This window comes from Apis florea, unplaced genomic scaffold (assembly GCF_048593485.1).
Source record: "Apis florea isolate Af1SG1 unplaced genomic scaffold, ASM4859348v1 contig_3036_pilon, whole genome shotgun sequence".
Taxonomy (NCBI): Eukaryota; Metazoa; Arthropoda; class Insecta; order Hymenoptera; family Apidae; genus Apis; species Apis florea.
In genome coordinates this window covers 1,343,542-1,365,317 of record NW_028256694.1, presented here as the reverse complement: position 1 = coordinate 1,365,317, position 21,776 = coordinate 1,343,542, and the positions used below count along the sequence as shown (strand labels likewise).

At 32.1% G+C, this 21,776-nt stretch overlaps 1 protein-coding gene across 2 annotated transcripts in view; it reads right to left on the bottom strand.

The window, feature by feature from the left end:
• The window catches only part of GEFmeso (Guanine nucleotide exchange factor in mesoderm), a 54,356-nt gene extending 35,166 nt beyond the window's left edge, over window positions 1-19,190 (bottom strand). For both annotated transcript variants that reach the window (XM_012494084.3, XM_086908080.1), the window contains exon 1: window positions 18,940-19,190. In XM_012494084.3, coding sequence (XP_012349538.2) covers window positions 18,940-19,021 — 82 coding nt within the window. In that variant the 5' untranslated portion in view covers window positions 19,022-19,190. The remainder of the gene's footprint in view (window positions 1-18,939) is intronic.
• Window positions 19,191-21,776: the final 2,586 nt, after the last annotated feature.

The window sequence follows — 21,776 nt, the reverse complement described above, 5'->3', positions numbered from 1 at the left end:
GGCAATGCGAGACCAGTATGAATGAAACATAAGGCCCGATGTTTATCATCCTCCACCGACCAAGTTCAACCCCGCTATCTATGAATATTCATCGAGGACGATCATGATGATGATGATAATAATAATAATAATAATAATTAAAATCTCGACGAAACAAGGAGGCGAAAAATAAGTCACGATGATCGAAGAAACAGGGATCGCCCACGATCCATCCTTATTATCCACCGCGAATTATATTACGATTAACATAATTCCGTCATCCGTCCTCTCAATGCATATAGAACAATTACGTACGTGAGCAATTGTCGCAAGAAATTTCTACAATACCTTGAACAGGTATATTCGGCGATTGTTATTACATATTTTTCAACTTGGATAAACAGTTGTTCAATTTTTAATTAAATCAACAACCACATTTCGTTACAACATCAATAATATAATTCTAAATAATATTACCTTCGTAATACCTCAGGATCTCTCTTCATTTCTCCATGTTCGAAAAAAAAAAAAAAAACTATCTACCTTTATTGATTTATTGATTTTTATCGGATTATAATAGGGAGAAAAAAAAAAAAAAAAAAAAAACACCCACGATTTTCCTCTCATTACCTCTATCTGTATACGCTCGAAACACGATTCTTCACGATTCTCTGAGACGTGGATCTCGCGATCAATGGCGTCCACCAAGAAGAGAAAACCGGTACAGAGGAGGATAGGCGTCGGACAGCACGATAAATACTGAGGATGGCACCAGCGCGGGAGACTTCTAAGCCTTGTGCACCGTTTCTGTCTCGCATAAGGTTCACGTGGTACAGGAATACCACCGCGGAGTCACGGGGTGCGGTCTCGCGGCACTTTTCTGTCTCCGCTCCAACTAGCGGAGCAGAACCGGTCCCCTCTTCGAACGAACGAGTCCACACCACGAGTTGTGTCTTTCTTCCTCTCCTTCCCTCTCTCTCTCTCTCTTCTTCCCTTCGATGACTTCTCTCGAAGTCCACGTTCGCGATTCTCGTGGATCAGCTGCTCCTCCGTCGTTGCACCCACACGATCTCTTGCGTCAGCGCCGAGATCGATGCACGATTTTTCCCTTTCGTTTCAACGAAACGATTCCACGGATTTTCGTGGATTCTTTTTTTTGGAATTTTTCCAATTTTAAAATTAGGATTCAAATTTTACGTTCCTTTTTTTGTTTTTGTTTAGAAGGGGGATTGGATATTTTTTACAATTTTTTAAGTTCTTTCTTAAACGGATTTTGATCGTTTTGATGAAGCAAAATTTCGATTATTTCGTGGATTTTTCCGATTTGCTTTCACTTGTCTTTTCTAATCATTCGTCAGACGTAGAATAGTAAAAAATGTATATATATATATATATTGGAAAATGTGTTTATAAACGGCGATAATTACAGTGTTTATCATCGCTGGAAAGAGCCAATAAAATTTTAACGTATCTATCGTGGCTGGATCGAGATTCCACAACTCGAAAGGAATTCATAAAGAAAGAAGGAAAGAAAAATAGGAGAGCAACGATACAAGCTTCTTGTAACTTTAACGCGCTTCTCTCATCTCCTCTAGTATAAAACGATCGCTTTTAATAACTAGTTTCGCGTTTCGCCGATAACAAGTTAACCGAACAGGTTTATTCCCTCTCGTCCCAGGGTGTCCTTCTTTCCCGAGTTTGTTTACCGGTTACGCCACTCTATGCCCGCCTAAGATCGCGGCTATATTTCGCCTCCCACGTGCCACGCAACTCAAAATACCGATCTCGAGGAGAGAAATCGTTGGGCAAAGGTGCACGTGCCGATTCTATGACAAATATTCCAACGATCGAAAACAATATTTCCCTCCATAAATCTTCATTTTAAACGAGAAACAAACGGATTTCCATTACAATCAATAATTTTTATTCATTTCCTTTATAATTTTCAATTTCGATTATTTTGTTTGCTCGTGTTGACGTGATTTTAATGAACAACGATTCTCACGTAAGTATTTCGTATATATTTTGTATAATTTATTGGTTATCGTGTACAGAATGGATTATATGCAAGGATGAAATATGTTCTTGAACAGTGTATTTATGGCTGAAGCGACACGAGAAGCTGCAAGCCTCTTCCGAAGAATACCTATTTCCGGTCGATGGATTAATTTCTAATCTCCAATGGATTTCGTTGAAATCCATTCTGATAACGATCACCCGCAATTTAGAAGAAATTGCAAGGATTCTTCATCGATCCGTATGATTTAGTAGAACAATATACGTAAAATTTTCTCGTTTACTTGCTTATTTTTCAAATTTCGAGAAATTTGTCTATTTTCCATTTTAGAACATATTATATGTTAAAATATAAATCATTTCCAATTCACGTATATCGTTGAAAACAATTCATCAATCAAGTATCCTTCTTTCAAAATTTGCAAAAACTTGAACAAAATTCTCTGCAAAATCCATAGCAACCAAGCATCCCTCTAAAGAGATCCAAAGCAACCAAGCATCCCTCTAAAAAGATCCAAAGCAACCAAGCATTTCTCTAAAAAGATCCAAGTCAACCAAGCATCCCTCTAAAAAGATCCAAAACAACCAAGCATCCTTCTAGAAAAATCCAAAGCAACCAAGCATTTCCCTAAAAAAAACCCAAAGGCAATGAAGCATCCTTCTAAAAAGATCCAAGTCAACCAAACATCCTTCTAAAAAGATCCAAAACAACCAAGCATCCTTTTAGAAAAATCCAAAGCAACCAAGCATTCTTATAAAAAAAACCCAAAGACAATGAAGCATTTCTTTAAAAAGATCCAAAGTAACCAAGCATCCCTCTAAAAAAAATCCAAAACAATTAAGCATCTCTCTAAAAAGATCCAAAGCAACCAAGCATCCTTGTAAAAAAAACCCAAAGACAATGAAGCATTCCTTTAAAAAGATCCAAAGCAACCAAGCATCCCTGTAAAAAGAATCCAAAGAGATCTCCTTGGAGAAACGCAACTAAGTTTCCTCTTTTTCTCAAATTCAAGTATCTTTCGAAATGCGTACAAGCATTCTCCTTTCCTCCAATCCTCTCAATCCAAGTATCCTCCGAAAAATACAAGCATCCTTTGCAAAAGCGAAGCATCCTCGATGGGTCACTGCACTCGCATTCGAGGAGGCTGCAAACTTGACCGAACCAACCGGCGAGATGAACAAAGAGGGACAAACTACGTATCGAAGAACCCTAGGAACAAACAGGAAAGGCGCCGGTGGCCGATTGTATTGCGCCTTGTCTGTGTGCGTGTCTGCTGGTAAACCTAAGAAGAGAAGAGCCTCGGGAGAACCTCGGTGAACCGTTAGACGGCTACTAAATCTGCTCGATCGCCGAGTGTATAACAGCTTCGAGATTGAAGAACTTCTCTCGCCTCTCTCTCTCTCTCTCTCTCAGCTCGTCGTATCCTCGCGAGGAAATCGTATGCGGCTCGGTATGCGGTTTCCTGGAAAAGGCATCGGGGAAAAAAATAGTCGGGCGCACGCTTCTCGGATTGATTTCTGTGACGCGCGCAGGAAAGAAACGGTTCAACCCTTACGTGTGTGCCACTTATTAACTCTCTGGCTGGAAAACGAGCGTTTACGTAAACGTTTCTATTTCTGGACTTCTTTTTCTTTGTTTCGTAGATTTCCTCCTTTCTTTTTTATTTTTTTATTCCTTGATATTCTGGGTCAGAGTTATTATTGTCTTGGGGTTTAGAGTTGATTCTCGCGGGAGGCAACTATTCTGGTTCTCAACTTATGGTTATTTCGTGAAAAATGATTATTATCTTTCCTCGAAAATAATTTTGTTAGCTATTTATTATGAATATAATAGTGATATACAATTTTCTTTTTTAAACACTTGACGTTATTCTCTATCATTAAAATTCATCTTGCCCTAAGAAAAAGATTAAATTTCTCTCGTTTCATCGATAATTTTCTCGATATTAAATACATCCTGAGAATCCCTCTCCAATTAATACAGAGAGTTCAAAGCTGATTATAGGATTAACATACGCTCCATTCTACAATAAAACTTTTCTACCTCTCGTAACACGTTCATCCATCACAATGAAATTACGCGAAGCATATCATTATACCCGTAACGCGATATCACAATAGCCAACTTCTCTAAACGACGTGTTTCTAGAAGAGAAACAAAAAAAAATGAAAAAACGCAAAGCCACGAAACCGTAATCCAGAAATAAAAGAGGGAGGGGAGAAAAAAAAAAAAAAAAAAAAGAAAAACTTTCGAGCAACATAGCAGACAGGTTAAATTTAATTCGACGTAAGAACCGAGCAAGGGTTAATGACGCGTAGTCGGCTCGAGAAATGAAAATTATGATTAATACCCCACTCACGAGGAACGCGAAATCCACATAGCGTTCAGACTTTCGCTAATACGACGATAATTGCATCGTCGCAGCGTGACGTCGTCGGAATCCCGTACGTTAGATTCTCGTGCAATGTCTCGCTGAAGACAAAAAGAATAGAACGAAGGATACGCGAAGAGACACGCGAACCCCTAATAAAATGTAATATTCCATTGTTGCGCTTTGGACGGAGCGGTATTCGCGGATTAACTAGGCCGGTACGGGCTCGACATATATTCTAACCTATTAATAGTGAAGGCACGACGACAACGTTACCCCTCTTGGATTTCGTTGTAAACGTGACAAGACAGATCGATGAAAGTATGGGGGAAAAATTGTCCAACGTTTCTACTTCTGAAGTATTTTCGTTTCTTTTTGTAGAAATGTTTCAGTTTCTTAACAGTTTAGTTTTTTAATTTTAAAATCTTTGTATCAGTATCATTTTTAGTAATGTTATGATGATAATTGGAAAGCGGATTTGTGAAAAGTCTAGTGAGTCGAGTCTAGTGAAAAAAATAGGGAAATTTATTATTACTATTGTTGTATTATTTTACTAGTGATATTATCGAGTCTGGTAATTTAGTAGTGAAACATTGTCGACGTTTGTCTGTAAACGACGTTTGTCTTGTTTTAATTTTTATACAATTTATAATTTGAAAAATTATCATCGATCGCTTTTCATTTTAATTAAGAAAAATTTAAGTAGCTCAGTGTTTGCTAATCTAACTGTTGTTTTCACTCTGAACAATCGAACATTAATTCAAATGCGAACAATTTTGAAACAATACTATTATAAACATCAGTGTAGAGGAAACATGAAGGAAGCCGTTTTATTTGAGTTTATTTTATCAACTTCGTAAATGTAACACATCGCGTATTGCCTGCCAAGCCCATTGACCAGCCGTCAAATGACAGTTTTTCTCGTTGTGCCCACTTTCCACCCATATAATCCTCGAGATAAAAGCAACACACCATGCTATGCACCACCTCATTGCCCACGCGGTATTAAATAATATTTTTTTTTAAACCGAATCCGGCATACGTATTTTGATTGCTTCGCCCCACGACTAACTTATGAAACGAAACGTGTTTTTACATAGAAGTCGTTCAGAATCCTCGAGAAATAAATATAAAATTATAAATATATTTTTATTAAAAAAAAAAAAAAAAAAAACGATGTCAGAATTCGAATATCGTAATGAAAAATTAATGAAAAAAAAAAAAAAGATTCAATAAATATATTTATCAAAAATTTGGAACGAATATTTTTGTTTAGAGAAAAAAATTCTATATTTTATAGAATACAATGAAATTTAGAATTTAAAGTATGTACAGATTTTTCAAAATTATTATTTCTACATATTTTAAGACATTCTCTAGAATTTCTATAGAAGGAAAAAGGAAAAATATGACATGAAATACGTTAAATGTATATTCAGTCAAAGTTAGAAGAACCGGAAACCCCCTCTAATCAGAATTCAAACTCCACGCTAGAACAAGCTTACCCAAAACACACCCTTATTTTACATATAACAACTGGCTTTCTCATCATTCTTATTATCTTTATTCCATCGGCAAAATTGTTTAGTATCTTTTAAGAATATAAATACTCAAACAATAATCTTCACCTGTACATCCAAATGATACCGGAAACTGAAACTTAATTGTATGGCATTATGACAGAAAATTCTTAAAATATTAATTGCTGTTCTCTTCAATTCAACTAATTAACATTTCGAAATATTCGAAGAATAAGATTTCATCATTTTTTTTCTTTACTGTCATTATTACGCTTTGTTATAACAATAAATATCACTGTTGTTTTTTTACCTTATACAAAAGTTTACAAAAATTTATTGATATACACTCTTTCAAATATCTACTATCCATCTATACGATTTGACATTCGAAACAAATTTTATTTGCAAATTTTATTTCACAAAGTATTTTACCACTCTAAAGAATTAACGAGTAACCAAAATCCCTAGTATAATATCGTTTAACAGATTTATATCTCAAATTTGATCATAAATATTTATCATTCGAAAGAATATCGTCATTTCTCAGGATTGAAAACGCACGATCTCGATCATCTTCAATGAACCCGGAAGTTTGAACCGCTTGGAAGCATTCCTCGCTCGTTCAGGGACAAACTAAAACGCATAGGGGAAAAATGGTCGTGGCGCTGGTGACAAACTAGAATCGTTCATGCGGGACAACACGCCCGTGACGCCTACGCGCGAACGCATTCGAAACGATTTCAACTAGGCACAAAAGACAGGCCACGGGACAAAAGAGTCACGCGAAATCGTTTCAATTCACACACGCCGGTTTAGCCTCTTGGCGGAACACGCTTTGACCGAGTCAACGAGTTTTCTTGGAATTACGAATTTGGCCCGTGTCACGTGCGCTAGATATACATACACGTATAGTCGGTCACAAAAGAGTTTGTACATTTACCTCACAAAGAAATTCATTTAACTCGAAAATCCTGATTTTTATGTAATCCAATTGCAAATATTTATAACAGAATCATGAAAAGTTAATCTTATTCCTGAGGTGAAGTAATATTTCGTTAATAAAAAGAACTATTATAAAACAGATTTATTGATTAATTTTAAAATAATACAATTTGTTGAATTCGTATTATAAGTTGTGAACATTTCTCCGATTGTAAATAAGCGTATAATAATTTTTCTTATAGTTTCGAAATCAAAAAATTAGTATTAGAAGAGAAGGATTTTTTTTGTGATCTTTTTAGTTTCATACATTTTTTTTTTAAAAAGTTTTCTGAAGATTTATGAGGATATTCTTAAATGAATGCTGTGGTAAGATGCAAAAAACTAGACTTACTCATCATCATAAACATTCACCAGAAACGGATCAAAGGATTAAGCGTATTTTATAGGGTGAGATGTATAATTTTGGATGGAAAGTTCTTGTAGTTATTTTTGAACATTATTTTAATTTTTCTTCTTATGAAGAGTTTACTTATTTATACTTAATTCTAAAAGAAAAAAATTAATCATTTTATATAAATAAGTACATTTTATTTTCTACATTCTTGTAATACATTCTCAAAACTTTATTCTTTTTTTTTTTTCTTTAAAAATATATTAAAAATCTATTATTAGAAATAAAACAAATATACGTAGTTATCTAATATATAGTTAGAAAATTATTGTATAATTGATAGAAAAATAAAAAGATAAAGAGATTAGACATTATATTAATGAAAATTTATATTATTTTTCAATTTATATTCATTTTTGCACAGGTATTGGGATTGAAATCGCGTGAAAAAAATACAACCATATACTCGTAAATATTGAAAAGCTTTTGAAAGATTAAAATCCATGAAGCGAAAAGCGAGTCTAATCGAAAGGAAATTCTTGTCTCGTCATACTTTTGATAGGGCTGTTAAATTAATCGTGTACACGCTCTCGAGAGTGTAAGTCGCCTTTTTGGGCCACGTTAAAAGTGAACATATCGATGTTCTATTTTCGAACCATTTATCATCTTTCGTAAAGTGATCCAAAATAGAATACGAAATACAAAAAAAAAAAGTTTTCTAAGAAAAACAGGTCAAAAACTTTAAACAAATTTTTATCTATAACATATGTTTAATCGAATTCAAAATTATTTAATATATTTGAAAAGTATATAATAAAGTATTTCGTGAATTTTTGAGAATTAAAAATTTGAAAATAATTGTATATTATACAGATTTTTAGAAAACTTTTAAAAATATTTAACTTTTTTATTTTGCCAATCTTTTTCTAAATTCTATATCTCACTCTTTGAAATGTCTTTTCTATGCCATTGAGATTTTGAAAAATATAGAGCATTAGAGTATGCTAATAGTTTCAATAAGAAATTCTTTGTTCAGTTGTCGGCAAGGATCACGAGCTATCATAGCTTGGCTAATTATCACAATTCAATGTAGCAGAACGCGTGGGAAGCGTTATAACTAATGTATATAAGTATAAGCTACTTATATTTTCCACTGTGAAATACACTAACGGGTTGATTTGCATTTAAAATATCAATCGCACGCGCCCTCAGATCTAGTCACATTGACATTATTACAAGCTTGAAAATACAACTTATTCAATTCTCTGAGTCACGTTGTTAACATCCTATTTCAAACGCATCTGATTTAGAAAGTTATTGAATCCAATTTATTTTTCTATATAAAAAAAAATATTGCAAATAAAAATATTGATCTTTTTATATATTAAAAAATTTATTCATATTTTAATTTAATTTGAATTTTTGCAGAGAAAAAGATTAGATTAGAAAAATGATTATTTATGTAATAAATTCTTTAACAAAGATAAAATATACTATATATATAAGGAAATAACGATTTATAGAAAAATAAAAACAAAATTTTTATTCACTTTCCACCGAATGAAATAATTTTTCAATTTTACGAACAGTCCGATTATTAATTATTCCAATAAATTTTATAAATTACGAAGAATACCGGTAAGACATCGATCATAATGACACAGGAAAAGATTTGATCACAGCAAAAACCGAACACGTCTGAGGATAATTGTATTACGTGCAGAAATCCACAATGAATTGCGAACAATTAAGAAGCCGGGAATAATTCGACATGTTCATCTTCTCGCGTTAATTGTATAGCATCGCTATAATTGAATATCATGGATCGTGGCAAATAAATTAAGCAATCCGCAGAAATCAAGCAGCCAAGGCAAACATGTGATTATAATCGCACGAGTGATTTAGAATATTGCATTATGACCTAAGGCAAATCTATCGATTATCGATACGATCGATGAATCGAGTTACCAGAGCGATAAACGATTAATCCTATCCCTAAAAGTTAATAAAATCACTCGAAGATAAAACTGTTTTATCAAGGAATTTTTTTTATGTGAATTGTATGAGAAATGATTTAAATTTTACTTTTATTATTTGTAAATTTAATTATTAATTAACTATATATTTATAATTATTGCAATGTGAATCAATAACTAACCTATACATACGAAATATTCTTCTTACGAATCACTAATGAACCAATGTGAAAATCCTTAGCTGTATTAAGTCTGACGCGTATATTTTCTTTCTTCTCCTTAACTTTGTTCACAACGTTCTTAGGTTAGTTGAGTTACGAGCTATTCTTCTCCGTGAAAAACGTTAATAAAATTCCTCGGGACGTTCCCGCACGCAGTGGCTGATTAAAACGCGTAGTCGCGACGACGCGTGCGCGTCTAATGCGCGCGCAGACAAAAGTGTCCCGACGCTGACGATTTACGAGTTCGTTCACACTGTTCACACTCTCGTTGCATATTAGGCACGCCATCAGTGCACATGGAACTAACCTCTACACTGTTTTTCCTTGTAGAGATGCACAATAACGCATCTCGTTGAATAATCAGAGTTCTGTTTAGCGATAAGCTGTACAAAGGTGTAATAACGCTTATCTTATGCGTTCTTTGCATTATTAAGAAAGGTACTGTTGTTTTCTCTTAAACAATTTGTAAAATTACTTCCTTTAAACTTTTATTTATTTTCAAATATTTTCAAAAATATATTAAAAAATTCAATTTTTATGCTTTCAACAAGAATATAACGTGTTAAAATTGTTCAAAATTATGTATAACGCGAAATTTCTATATTTTCTATATTTTCGTATTTATTTAAAACTTAAATTTTATTTTTCATGTAACTATATGTGTATATATATATATAAGTATATTCTTTTTATTCGTTAATTTTCCATTAATTCTTTAAATAGGATATATATAAAAATCAAACAAATATGTTATATTCTTTGCATTTAGAAATCTTATCTTTATTGCATTTTTTTTTTGCCACACATGTTGCATATGTCTGATTGTATATTTGACAAATATATTGACAATATTGCTTCATTCATATGATAACGAATGATGCAAAAAGATATAAAATATAAACATAAATATTTAAATTGAATCATTAAACCTGATACATTTGTTTAATTTAATATACAATCAATTTATTGCAATAAATATATACACATATATGTACCGCTCATGATTTCTCACAACTCTTCATACATTTTGATAAAAACTGTTATGAAAGAAGCTATATCTACAATATATATAAATATTTATCAGTGATTTTTAATTTATAGATTCCAAAAAATGAGAGATTGAGAAAAATTTCACATCTTAAAAAGCTGTTGACAATAAATACTATCTTATATATATATATATATATTAACAATTTTATTTAAAAAAGTAGTATCACAAAATGTGATGATTAAATCATTACTAAATCCATATTTGTTTTATAAGAGAGTTGCAATTACACACATTTGTTTTATACAATGCATGCAATGCATATATTATGACGAAAGACGATATTATTGTCAAAAAAGAAAAAAAAAAGTCGATCGCAATCGCAATGATGCAACTTGGTATTGGCGCGAATATATTTTGAATAGCGTCACGCAAAGTTTACAGCGACGGTGAAAAATGCGCGCGGAAAGACGTGACACTTTCGCGGGGCGCTAACAAATTGCAAAAGGAACAGCGGCTGTTAAAGGCAACGCGTACATTGTATAACGAACGCTGTTCTACATATTCCGCGCGTTAGTCATACCTTTGTACTTCGACTCGAACAAGCGGACCCAGAAAGATAACGAACCGGTGAGGAAACGACAAATCCTGCTTGACACCTTTTAGAAATATTTCTTTTAATGTTCATTGTGAAACACTTTATTGAGAATAACTTAAATATGTTCGAGAAAGTTACATACTTTCCCTCATCCTGAACACAAAATATTATTAAAAAAATCTCAAATCTACAATGAGCAAATTTTATATCTCTCACCTCCCGATATTTAACTTGATTCATATTTGAAAAACGAACGAAATTTTGCGAGCAAAATTTTCACAATTGCAATTACTTTTAATTACTCGTTATCAGTGAAAAGGTGCCTCTCCACAATTCCACGCAAAACTTCAGAATGAAAGCTCATCCCCTCTCCTACGAAATCCAAGGTGAAACGACGCCCCCCGTCTCTCCCGTCTCCCCCAACGGATTTTTCTCTCATTAACGGATCGTGGAAGAAGAAAGGCGAACGGTGCTGCTCCTCCTCCTCCTCCTCCTCTTCGAGAGAGCACAGCTTTAGTGTAAACGAACCTTTATCTCAATCCGGCGTTACGTATAAGGGAATCGTAACGAGTAACGACATTAGGCATCGGCTTTTGCCGCGTACATGGCAGCAGTCAGCTTAACCCCCTCGAGATCCGGTTTTATCAGCCATATTGGATGCACGCGCGGTCAATTGTGGACTTAAGAAGCGTGGGTCGGCCGACGACGACACCGGCCCGCTTTTTCCCTTACCTTGTCCATCTCTCCCCTCCCCCGTGATTCGGTCTAACTGTAGTGCGGAATGTCGATCGACGCGGAATTGAGGAGGGGAGGAAGATTTGACGGAAGATGAATCTGAAGGATGTGACGTACGTCGTGTGGAATGAAAGTGTTTCCATTCGTATTTTGTCGATATTGTAATAATAGATTCGCGTCGGATGGAAGGAAAAGGCACGAATCTCTTATAGGATTGGATGGATGTAGTCCCATAGAATATCTCGTATTTAAAATCTGTCCACGTGTAAATAACGTTTGAAGAAACGTTGCGTTTATTGGAGGAGCAACGATGAGAATGTGGAATGAAGATAATTTTCGCGTGGAAACGATATTGCTCGCGCGTATGATTCAACATGTGGGCGAGTAGGATTAAAAAAGTCGGGTAGATACGCTATAAAGCTCGTAAACATCCTCCGAGAGCAACGTTGTTCATTGCATAGACGAGGAAAAGGATGTGCCACGATTCCGTTCAGATATATTAATTAAACCTTTTTTCTTTTTCTTTTCTAGCGAACTAATTCTCTCCCCTCGTATAATATTCGCGATACACGAGGTAGGCGATCGAGGGTATTTTCTGTTCTAAAAAAAAGAGAAGAGAAGACGAGTCGAAAAATTGTTTTAACAATTTTCTGAAAGAGAATTAAATATCGTTCGATCAATTTTGTAGAAAAATTTAACTATAGATAAATAGATTTTGAATCGCACTGTACGCCGTGGTCGCGCTGCTCCGATCTACTATAATCAACGTATTGGATTTCAGTATAGAAATCTTGGTTACGTAAAATAATGCACATGCGAGAGATACGAGCGACCGCAAAACAATACAAGCAACAGACTTTCCACGCGATTGATAATCCTTGTTGCTCGTTACTCTCCTACATTAGCGAGCAAATCCCCTTGTAAAATGATTTCTCTGCATTGTGCGATAAAATTAATTATCTTTTATCTTAAATACGTTTCGTTTAATTACGCTCCAAGATAAGAATCTCGATGGATATCTCGTGCAATTATTACTAGAGTTTGAAAATGAATCGTTTAGTGCGCTAATTTCTTCATAAATAAAAACAGCTTTAAATGAATTTTTAATTACGTAAACTGTTAATTAAAGAATAATCGAATTGATAAAGCAAATAATCCGAAAAATATATAATGAGAAAGAATCTCTTCTAATTTAAAAGATTGCAGACACTCTCGATCAAATAATAGAAAGTATAAATTAATTCGAAGAATTTAATTAAAAAATCATTCTTATACTTCAAACTATCGATTGAATTTTTCGAAACCAACGAGTTTCGAAGAATCGTAGACGTAGAGTAAACACGTTTGTCGTAGCGAAAGTACACTATTTCAGGGATTCGGATGAACGAAGAGCATGCATGGAAGTTAAGAAAGTTAAGAAGTAAAAGAAACGAAGAAGGAGCGATGGGAAAAAGGAGAGGGAAAAAAGGAGAGAAAGACTGAAAATCCGCAAGAGACTCGACCCGTTCTCAAGATCCATATGCAATCCCAGGCCTGGAAATACGTGAGACAGCGTCGAGGGCAGCGCCGTTCTCCTTTCGAGTTTCTGCACGTGCAACCACGGGGACCTGGTGTCGGGAAATCAAGTTCAATGGCGTCTCGTTGGACGAGCATCGATCCCCGTCCGCATACGAGCACGTTTTCGTGAACGATCTATTCCGAGGGACTGAAAGTTCAACAGGGATTTTCAGCTTGTTATCATACAGATGATTTGTAAGTGAAAAACGTTTGTTAATTGTAGAAAGATCGTTTATATTTACCTTTGAGGTGATTCAATTAAGCCTCTTGATCCAATATTTATTATTTTTCATCGTTGGGAATAATTCTTGAATTTGTTTTTATCCCTTTTTTTTTAACTCGTCTTTCGTCTGAATTGGTTAGAATAGGTTATTGGGACACTAATTAGTAGCTATTTTTATGTCTGCAATTTGAGATACTATTAATGGAAGTTTCAACTTTTGGAATTGTTAATATTTAATTTAAAAATCAATTCAATTGTCGTTTGTAATTTTGAACAATAGTTAAAAACTATCCTTGACTATTATGCATATAGATAACAATTGTTGGATTTATAATAATTTGCTTAAAAATAAAATAACTTTGAAGTTATGAATATCAATGTAGAAGTTTTTATAGAAATATATAGCTCAAAAAAAAAGAACAATTGTTATGATATAACAAAATTATGAATAATTTAAATTCCCTCGAGATGACAGTATAATGATATAATGATAAACTTAAATTGTTTATAACTTAATGAATAAGCTTTCGTTTTTATATACTAACTTTTATGTTTGTTTAGAATCGACCCTTCAACGATGTCACTCGAATAAATTAACACCACGTAGAAGTATACCCCGAGAAACATAATACAGACGCCTCATTAAGGGTTCAAGCAACCCTTACTGATAGAGCGTAAACCTCGCATCTTCTTTCCATGGAATATTCATATCTAAGGCTTCCAAACTTTAACACGTGCTCTGTACTACACTACACGCATAACAAGATCCAATTATCAACATACCGAACTTAATTCTCGATTCTGATTTCAACGAACTGCATTCAACCATCTGATCCAAAAAAAATTCTTTATATTTATAGAAAGCAAAGAATTTAATTTACAAGGATAATTAATAAGAAAAAACATCCAGTAATTATTATTAAATCGAAGAGGACACAAATTTCCACGAAAACTTCTTCAACTTCTTCAGATAGAACAGAAAAATTAAAAATGAATACAAGTGTTCATCAAAAGTTATAAAATGATAAGAATTTAAGATGTTATAAAAAAAAAAAAACTTATGAATTGCAATGAACTTAAAGAATTTACCAGATTTTTACATCTATAAAATCTTAAAATTAATTTCATTTCAATATTCTTCGAAACTATTTCCTATAGCTAATCATACTTTCTTCCAGCATAACCTTATTGCCACGCAAATACCATCGTCCTCCGCTCTATGTGTCGCCCACTTGTTCTCGGCCACGTCGTACGATACAGGTTGCCTCTTCCGTGTGAACTCTATCCACGCCAGATCTCTCTATTTAAACGAATTTGTAACACGGTAACAATGGTCCTATGCAAACAGTGGCGAAAAACGGGTAGGTGACAAATCTCTCTAAAAGAATTCTTTCAAAGCAATAAGAGCGTAATACGTATTTACACGTTATGTGACTCGCTTTATGACTACAGATGAGAGCGGCTCTATATAAGAGGAAGCACGATTAAATTCGATTTTTCATTGTCACATCGTTTTATCGTCCCGAGAAAGCGAAAGGAAACGAATGACATAATGTTTTATTATTATATTTGTCTTTGAAAGGAAGATAAGAAAAAAAAATGAAGATTCTCAAGTTTAAAGATAATAATGTTTAACGATTAGATTAAACTAAAGGTTGTTAAGAAAGAAAAAAATTTAGACAGACAAAAATTGAATTTACTGGACAGATGAAAAAGATTGGGAAAAATTAATAGAACAAAATATCTAATTTCACAATTATAATTTAATTTAATTAATTAAAAGAATAATTTGAACCTTCAAAATTCAATTGTATCATCAATTAAAAATTAGTAAAAAACTGCCAAAAACATCTTTCCAAAAATGTTTCTCCAAAATCTTCAAGATATATAGACTATACACTTTTTTATAAGTATAATATGAATCAGCCTGTATATGGTAAAGGAATGATAAACTGTGCTCTTTAAACTGATACTCGGTTACAAATGAGTGTGCAATAAGCATTAGAGATAATATTTCGTCTTATCTTCATCTGCTTTGAAATGCAGGATTAATGGACATAATGTGAATCAGCCTGTAGATGCACCTACGAGTATATTCGCCGGCCAGGCACTTGGCGTTACAAATGCAGTCGGAGGAGCATGACACGCCTACGCTTTACTAAAGCCCACACGGGCACAGGGCCGTAGATATTGTGACCCAAGTGTCACATCTTGGAATGTTATTCATCAACTAGTCGTTCGTAACAGGAATGTTACGAATTACGAGGATATACAGTTATTTCGAAGGGAGTATAAAAATAAAACTGTCCCTATAAGCTATAACGATGATTCGTACGATCAACCTTGTAAGATTAATTAAGAGATTCACATTGAATGAGAAACGTAGTCATGGAAAAAGAAATTACGAAAATAAACGTGATAACGATCGCGAACAATAAACAATTTCTTCTACTAATTTACCATATATGTGTGTGTGTGTGTGTAACGTCCACTGACATTTAACTTCGCAAAAACTTCAAAGTGCACCGCTTTATGCGGATAAGATTTCAGAAACTTCAAAGACAGTTTCGTGGAAACCGCATTAACGATCAACGAAACACGCGATTCATTTCATACATGTTTCCTACACTTGTTCCTATAAATCCTATAATATCAAATCGTAACGCAATTCTTACGACGAAACAGATATTTTTGTTATAAATAATATATTTGTATAATTAACATTAACATATGTTATTAAAGTATTAATTACCAAACTAATTAACGATTAAAATTTAAATTTGAAGAAAGTAAAAGTTTATATAAATGAGAGGAATGTTAAATAGTTCAAGGAGAAAAATCATCTTAACAATCTAAGCGATTCTTTCGACTTATTAAGACGAATAGTAATCAGTTTCCGGACCTAGCCCAGTCCTATAAACATCCAGACGGAACAAAGTGTCGGTTGCTCGATTTTTGGGCGTGCACGAAAATATACGCAACACATATATGAACGCGCACGCGGTACAGATCCGCGCACACACATAAGCGAATCGAGGAAAGCGAATCGACGCTCTCTAAGCTGCATCCGGTAGCGGTGGTTTTTTGTGCATTGCATTGCGTCGCATCCTTAAGTTCGCCACACTTGTTTCACGAGTAGCCGTCTCCTTTTCGTGACTATCGTTCGCAAAGGAACAGCAAAATATGTTGCTCTATTGATGCAAACGAAAATCAGAAATTTCTGTGCGATAAATTTTTGTTGTGCCTCTCTTCGAGATTTTATCTAGAACGTTTGAAAGAAAGGGCGGGAAATTTGAATTTTTGAATATTCCTCTCGATATTTTATTGTTATTATATATTATTTTAGGCAAAATTTTATTTTCTCTGAATATGATGGATGGAAGGTGAATTAAATTTGAGATGATGGAAATCATTTGTTATCTTATTAATCTACTTTTTGGTAAGATTTATAATTTTTTTTATTCTTTTTTTAAGCTTAAATTAAATATTTGTTGTAAAAGTAAAGTAAAGTAAAGAAACGAGAAGAGAGAAAAAAAACAGAACAATATTTATTTTTGCTTTTTATTAATAGAAAGTAGTAATGTTAACTATCGCTCTGTTTCTTTTGGGGAAATCCTTAATTGGTATCAATATACTTTTTTCAAATAGTTTCTCTCTTATTCCGTTTACGATGCAATTCGCGCTATAAAATATACTAATAGCATGCGAGATAACAAATTAAAAAATAAACGGATAAAACGAAATTGCGAAGTTGCTTTAAACTGACTTAATGTAAATGAAAAAAGAAACAAAAATCTATTACAAGTTACCTGTTTCAATGGATATATTTATTTAAGAGATTATTTAAAATTCATTTTAATGAATAAATATTACTTAATTAGATTTATAAAATAAACATTTGAAAGATAAAAATTGATAACAAATTTTAATTCACACACAATTCACATTTTTGTTTTGTTATAACAAATTTCCCCTTTTTTTATTTTTTAGGTAGTAATAAAATGAATACATCAATTTGAGAATCGCTATTAAATTTATCAAACTAATATTTGTTATTTTTGTTGATAATATCGATGTCCGCAATAACTGTTATCGATACGAAGTACGAACTTTCTGACTTTGTAGTTCGAAGAAGTCAGTGCTCACTTTCTCTTTTCGTTTTGCAATAGTTTGTAAGAATTATCAACAATAAATTTTACTTTTAATAAAAAAATATAAGAAAAAATTAAATATTTCATATATTCTGAAACATATGAATCCATTAATCATATAAATTAATATCTTATATTTATTAGTTTTAAATTAATAAAAATTTTATGAAAAAAAAAATTCTAATTTATCCATTATATCTTATTCTTAAGAAAATACCAAGAATTAAATAATTTCCTCGTCTTAACAATAAAGATATTTCTTAAGATTAAAAGTAATAAAAGATCTATATCGAATTTTAAAAAAAAAGGAAAAAAAAAAAAAAGAAAAATCAAATAGATAATGACTTATATACGTGTTCAATCCTGAAATGAAGTATCAAAATTTATATTTGCTATTTTTATTAAAAGTTATTTTATATCTAATATTATCTCTAATATTTTTAAATCTTAACAAAGATAAATTGTGAATCATATTGAATTTTTTATATTATAGAAAAAATATATATGATTCAGTTTAATGTACATTGTTATTCAATACTATTTTTTTAATTAACTATATAAATTTTACAATTTAAACTATGATTTCTAGAAAAGAATTAATACATTCCTTTTTCTATTTTTGTGTGTATTTCTATTATTCTGTATTTATGTATCATATCACATTACCCTCATTCCGACAATGAGACAAATTATCCACTCGAAACAAGACGCGCGATTGCATTAGAGACAATAAACATGCGACGATCGTTTACAAGCGTTATGATTGGCGCTTTCTTTTTGCTACCGTTCGTGAATTATCATCGATACAAAGTGACAAAATATGTCATTTTCATTTTTATTGTATATAATTCAATTAAAATGTTATGTTTCTTTAATAAAAAACACGTTCTATTTGCAATGTTTATTGTTTTCTAATAATATATATATATATATATATAACCTAACAATAATATACACGTGTTCGCAATAAAAAAACTGGCGCGAAATCAACATCGAACTACATCTGAGAAATCTGAACATTATTGTTTATTTAAAACTTTAAGAAATAACATTGAAAAAAACAATAAGAATATGATCTTTGATATTTTCTATTGCTTTACTTCAATTCAGAAGTCTCATCTATGAAATAACATCAACATAAGAACGTATAAGACATTGTCTTCGCGAAGATAAAACAAATTATATTCGTGTTTACCTATATAACATGCATATAAGTTAACCTTAACTATTTAGAAATATAAAGAACAAACATTGTATCAAATTAACTTACCGAAAAAATCCTCCCAACTAACGGATCCATCCGAATCCACGGCGTTGGCAGCCGTGGTCTCCGTGTCCGCCTCGCTGCCCATCTCGTCACATCAAATCCCCTCGATTTTTCCCGCAAACAGTCACACAAAAGTGTCAAACAATTCTTTCTCGTTGTCACTGGTCCATGGAAAAAAGCAGGAAGAGCAAAAGGAAGATAACACAGAATCGTCTTTACCAGTGTCGATCCATCGAACATACGTCACATTTCACGTGCGCGCGCCACCGATTTATCCGTTATACATCAATATCGCAAAAGACTAAATAATCGTGAAAAACAAATAAACCACGATTAGTTAATTAGGTTCACAGAAGGGAGAGAAGAAACGACATCCCCTTAGCACGCGGTCGCGAGACAGACTGAGAGAGTGGCAGCATTCGACTCGAGCCGACCGACCGTGCCGGCAAGTCAACGAATCGGCAAACAGCCGCCACCAACCCATACACTAAACCGTTTGCTTGCTCTCTCGCGCGTTCCTCCGCTCTAGTCGCCGGCGAGTCGCTCAATGCAACGACTGTCCTCGACGAAGGCGAGCACCGTTCATGTAAATCGCCGTACGCTGGCTGGTCATTGAATTAGGACCATCGAATATGTATTTTTAACCCTTCACAGTAGACCGGTGCCTGCCTGGCTTAACTGGCTGATGTTATTATTTTTTATTTTCTGTCTTTTTCCGTGTTTTTTTCACGTGATACATAACCCTCAATTATTGAAAAGCATATTTATATTTATGTGAAATTACATAGTTGATGCGTTAAGATTCGAAAGAGATGTCGCTTGCGTGGAAGTTCTAGGATGAATTAATTGACCTGAATAATTTTAGAATAATCGTGATTGGTTGATTTGAAAGAGATAAAAAAAAATAAAAAAATAAAATTTGGAAAAATACGTAATTGTGTATTTGATAGAAAATCTATATTTTATGAATTTTATCTATATTCTGTTCTGAAATCAAATATCTCGTAATTTGTAATGAAAAAATAATCGTTAAATATTATGGACAACGTGACGTCATAATATAGTTACTTAATTAATTTTTTATAATTATGAACTTTTTAATATCTCATTGAAATAAACGAAATAAACAATTCTACAACAAAAAATATTTAATCATGTTTAAAAAATATAAAAAACTATAATTATATATTATTAAATATAAGAATATTAAATTATAAAAATTATTTTGTATGTATTTTTATTGATATTTTAATTGACAATATTGAACGTTACTATTATTAGTAATCGAATAAATTGAATGTAGGATTTACAAATATATTATAAAATATATTACATATTCATTACAATTTACATTTATTTAACGATTATTACCTGTAATCTATATTATTTTTTGATAAATACTTATACTGAATTGCGAATATGAAAGCACATACAAAATATTCGAATAAAAGATGTGTATGGACTAACAGTAATTTTCCCCCACTGAGTTTAAAGTCTATTCCCCCACTATAGATTTTCACCGAATGCGCATGTGCGAGAAAAATTAGAAAATTTTAATATGACGCTCGTAATTTAAAAATAGTATTATATAAAGTTGAATTCAAATGCAATCTAACGTATAATGATATTTTGTAATTAAATCTTTTTTTATTAATATTCTGGTATTATCAATTCATATATTTAATATTATCCAAAGTATAAAAGTTTCATTTTAAATTATTAATAATGTTTATGAAAATAATAATAATTTTTAATATTTTTCTTTTAATATTTTGAACATTTGTCAGAGTCGAGATATTTTTGAAGAATATATCTTCGTTACCAATTGAGCACTGAGATCTTTTTACCATAAGGGATTGACAAAAACTTCATCAATGTAACATGTGGCGCAACGATCTCAAATATGAATTAAATAATTTTTATTTAAAAAAATGAATGATAAAATTTCTTTCTCTATCAAAGTTAATTAAAAAAAGAATTTTTTCTAATTGAATAATTTAATTATTACTATTTATATTTATTTTTAAACAACATTTAACATAACAACATTAAATTTTAAGATTCAAAAATAAAAAATTTCCAAATTAAAAATTTCAAAGTCAAAATATTTTGAATTCTTTTAAAGCATGATCGATTTCAAGCCTTTTACTAATTCTAATAATCTTCATTTTCTACGATCTATGATTGATAACTCACAAATTCTGACATCAAAGCTCAATAGTATTAAGTTTCTATAACACATGACTAAAATTTAAAATTCGAAATTAACAAAATTTCAAATTAATAAAAACTGTATAGAAATAACCAAATATTTAATAATTAATAACATCAAAAAATCCGAGAAATTCCATTTCTATAAATATTGTTTAAATATAGATCCAAATATTCATTGCAAAAAAGTCATTGCAACTTGGAAGCGCATGAATTTATTAGCATTAATTATAGTTTATTAAATAAACTAAATAATTGTAAATTTTTTTATAAATAATTATTTTGTTGAATCAGTTTACTTTTTTTAGAATTACTTTTTCAAGAATTTTAAACAAAAATCAAGTTCAAGATCACATTACGTTTTTCAGAGTAACACGAAAATTGCATCTTAATGATAGCGTGTTACCGCGCTACAAAGGCGAAAGACCCTTGATATCGATTTTCAAGGACACTTAATGAATATATTCACAAAGTTACTATTCATACGTACATGTCGATTTGTTTCAAAATGGAAAAATCATTTTTTAAAAATATTATTACACGCAATATCTCTGTTAATATTTCTATAATGGATAATATTAAAATTTTTCTGATTCATTTTCAGATAAGTAGGAATTAAATTACGTAAA